The sequence below is a fragment of the Oratosquilla oratoria genome, chromosome 16, assembly GCF_046742065.1.
Source record: "Oratosquilla oratoria isolate Oo_2021 chromosome 16, ASM4674206v1, whole genome shotgun sequence".
Classification (NCBI taxonomy): domain Eukaryota; kingdom Metazoa; phylum Arthropoda; class Malacostraca; order Stomatopoda; family Squillidae; genus Oratosquilla; species Oratosquilla oratoria.
In genome coordinates, this window is record NC_134792.1 from 51592554 (window position 1) to 51595893 (window position 3340).

The 3340-nt window shown below is 36.3% G+C and overlaps 1 protein-coding gene across 6 annotated transcripts in view; it reads left to right on the forward strand.

Annotated features, from left to right (window-relative positions):
• Positions 1–1232, forward strand: part of LOC143033989 (ubiquitin carboxyl-terminal hydrolase 20-like) — a 32241-nt gene extending 31009 nt beyond the window's left edge. For all 6 annotated transcript variants that reach the window (XM_076199781.1, XM_076199785.1, XM_076199782.1 and 3 more), the window contains exon 13: positions 1–1232. This exon is cut by the window's left edge and continues 54 nt beyond it. In XM_076199781.1, coding sequence (XP_076055896.1) covers positions 1–216 — 216 coding nt within the window. In that variant the 3' untranslated portion in view covers positions 217–1232.
• Positions 1233–3340: the final 2108 nt, after the last annotated feature.

Here is a 3340-nt window from a genome sequence, read left to right on the forward strand (position 1 = left end):
ATGGACAGCCACTGTATTGCTGCCAACAGTCCTTCCACATCTTCTGCTATGACTCACAAGATGGATACACAAGATGTGGAAGAAAAGAATGAAGTTGAGGAGGAGGAAATGAGGAGTGAGGAGGTGGTAGAGGAAACAAAAACAAAACCAGATAGAGGTGAACATTGTTCAGGTGATTTTTACATGAATGGAGAGAATGTGGAAGAAGAAAATTGAGGAAGAAGATACATACTTGTGGTTATTTAGATGTATAGATTATCATACTCCCTATTTATTGAAATACTGTAAGATAAAAGCTTTGGCAATACCAGTAGGGGAAGTGAAGGAGATAATGCTTTGATGTGGACAGAAACACAAGATAAAGCTTCTAAGCATCCAACCTTAGTTCATTGTGGGTATGACAGACTCAGGACTGGACATTAGTTTTGTGCCAAATTGGAGCCCTGTATTTATGCCCATCATTCTCATAAAAAAAAAATTGACTGAAAAGATAAGCCTTTTTATTATTCTCTCCCATTTCTCTTTATGTACAATAAATTATTGTGTTATGAGGGTATTTGGTAAGATCTGGTTTGTGAAAAAGGTTCTGAATTGCTGTTTCACCCTTTATGACTCCAATTTTGTTTTTGTGTATTTAATATGAAGTAAAGTCCAATCCCTAAACCTTAACTGATTCCCCCACCCAACAGCAGCCCACTTATGATTGATATACCATTTGTATGGTAAAATTAGCGCATTTGGAAATCTATGACCCCTGGGAGGGATTGCACCCAGTAGTTACTGCCATGCTTGGTAGATGTGGCCTTGGTGTTGCCAAATTTCATGTTGATGATCATTCCCACAAAGAAGGTAATCAAGAACCTGGAAATACAAACTAAAAACCTAGAGTTGTTATCACAGTTTGTGTCTTAGGCAAGATGCCTCAGCAAAGGAGCTCTACATCTGACTGTTAAGTACATGCCATCTCATGCAATTTTTCCTTGATGATGTGGTTTTTACCAAAGGTTGTATACTGTGATTGCACTCCAGCCTTATATTTTTTTCATTATTATCATTATTATTATTATTATCATTATCATTATTATTGTTTATCATTATTTATTGTTATTGTTATAATTATTATTATTATTACTTTTTTTTCTTAAACTACCCTGTTCCTTCTGACTGGATAATTTCCCCCATATCAAGTCAGTCTGTATCAGTCAAAATCATAGAATACACTTATCCTTGCATGTGTTGGCTTTATTCTTTTGTCCCTTTTTTTTTCTTTACATAATGTCTGCCGTAAATTCATAATTTGCCTGTATGATAACCTACAGGTTGTTGCAATTATTAAGGTATGTATATTCATCTGTATATAAGGTCATGTATATATTTGCATACATGTACAATCATCCCATTTTATGAATAGCTTGACAAAGATAGGGCATGCAGTCCACCCAGTCTTTGTGCCCATCCATTCACTGTCCATACACAGAAATCATCACATCCACAGTTTTGAGACAAATCACACTTATTTCCGCATTGACAGGTTATCCACTGTCATCATTCACTACTCTTCATTTATATGGTAACCCAAGAATTGCAGCATCTATCTGTTGAGTGTGGAATTGTGGCATCTGTCATGTAAATCCTGGCACAACTTTAAAAGTGACAAAGAAAAAGGTGGAAACCAACGAAGAACACCAGGAGTTTTGAAAGAGTTCAAAAGATTATAATTTTTAACTAAGAATATTGTAGGAGATGGAAAAAGAGGAGTTTTGTCTCAGTTGTGTAAATCGCTAATAATAAACTTTACAGAATTGAAAACTCTAGATTTCTAGTTTGTTTCAATTAATTGAGAAATGCAATTCTAGTAACAAGATTGAACATCCAAGATGAGTCTGAAAGTATGAAGTATGTACACAGATTTGTCCCTACCTATACACCATTTCACACTAAATGAGGTAAACAAGTTTTGGGTCAAGAAATCCTTGCCCTTTACACTTGTCTCTTTCTCATCCTTTTTGCTCCTTCCTGCTTTAACCCATTAAACTCTGATGACAAGATGTCTTGTCATTTGGTCAAATTAAACAAAAAATCATAATAAAACAACAAAATGTTTGATGATCAAACAGCACCAGAAAAATATGACGTCGTCAGTCCTCGAGGAGGACTGACGACGTCATATTTTTCTGGTGCTGTTTGATCATCAAGCATTTTGTTGTTTTATTATGATTTTTTGTTTTATTTGACCAAATGACAAGACATCTTGTCATCGGAGTTGAATGGGTTAAAACCTGGAAAATGTTGTATCTTATTTCTCAGCAGCACTGCTACTTCATTCTTGGTGCATCCCTCTCTTGGAATACCTTACCATCTCACTCTCATCCACACAAATATTCACTTGTTCATCCTGACCACAAACCTTTATAGCTTCTTTAACTCTATCCTCTGTCTTATCCATGGCTGACTAGGTCTATTCATTCTTCAAATCACGGGAAACCATCGCCCTCCCCTCGTACCACTTTCCAACAAAGATCACCACAGAGCTTGAAGGAAATGTAAAGCCTATATAAAGAAAATATTCATAAATTACAAGAAAACAAACTGACAAGAACACAGGGAGGAAATAGAAAAGAAACTGAAGACCTTTGGTATAGCTCATTTTTCATCAAAAGACAGCAGTGGAGCAGAATGGAGTGACCATACAGAAAGCTAGCAAGGGACACATTCAAAGAGGTTATAGGAAGAAATACAAGCCTCATTATGCATCAGAGATTGACACCTGAAAAAAAGCTTCAAACTTGTAACTCCAAAAAATTGGGGGATAACTGAAGTGATGTGTAAAATAAAAGGACACAGATGCCATCCCTCCTTTCTCCAACAAATATATACTTAGATATACATATGTATTATGGGAAAGGTGGAGGGGGAAACACGGGTCTTTATCTGATTATCGAGTTTATTTCTGACCGGTTTCGCTATTGTAAGCGAAACCGGTCAGAAATAAACTCGATAATCAGATAAAGACCCGTGTTTCCCCTTCCACCTTTCCCATAATTTGTCCCAATGTCTCTACATACATATGTATACCAAAAGGCCCCTTCCACCTTATAAGGGAAGTGGACAAGAAAGATGAAATGCAATTAAGAAGTTGAAAAGTCCCACAGAGGACCCAGATAAGATCTCAAACATCCATCTAAAATACGTTGGCCCAAATGCAATAAAGGCCATGATGCTTTCAACCACTTTTGCTTGTATAGCAAAGTTTCAACCTGAAAATTAACATATGTAATCCCCATATCAAAACCAAACGAACAGAAAACCCAGCATTTTACAGATCAGTCTTGATATCCAC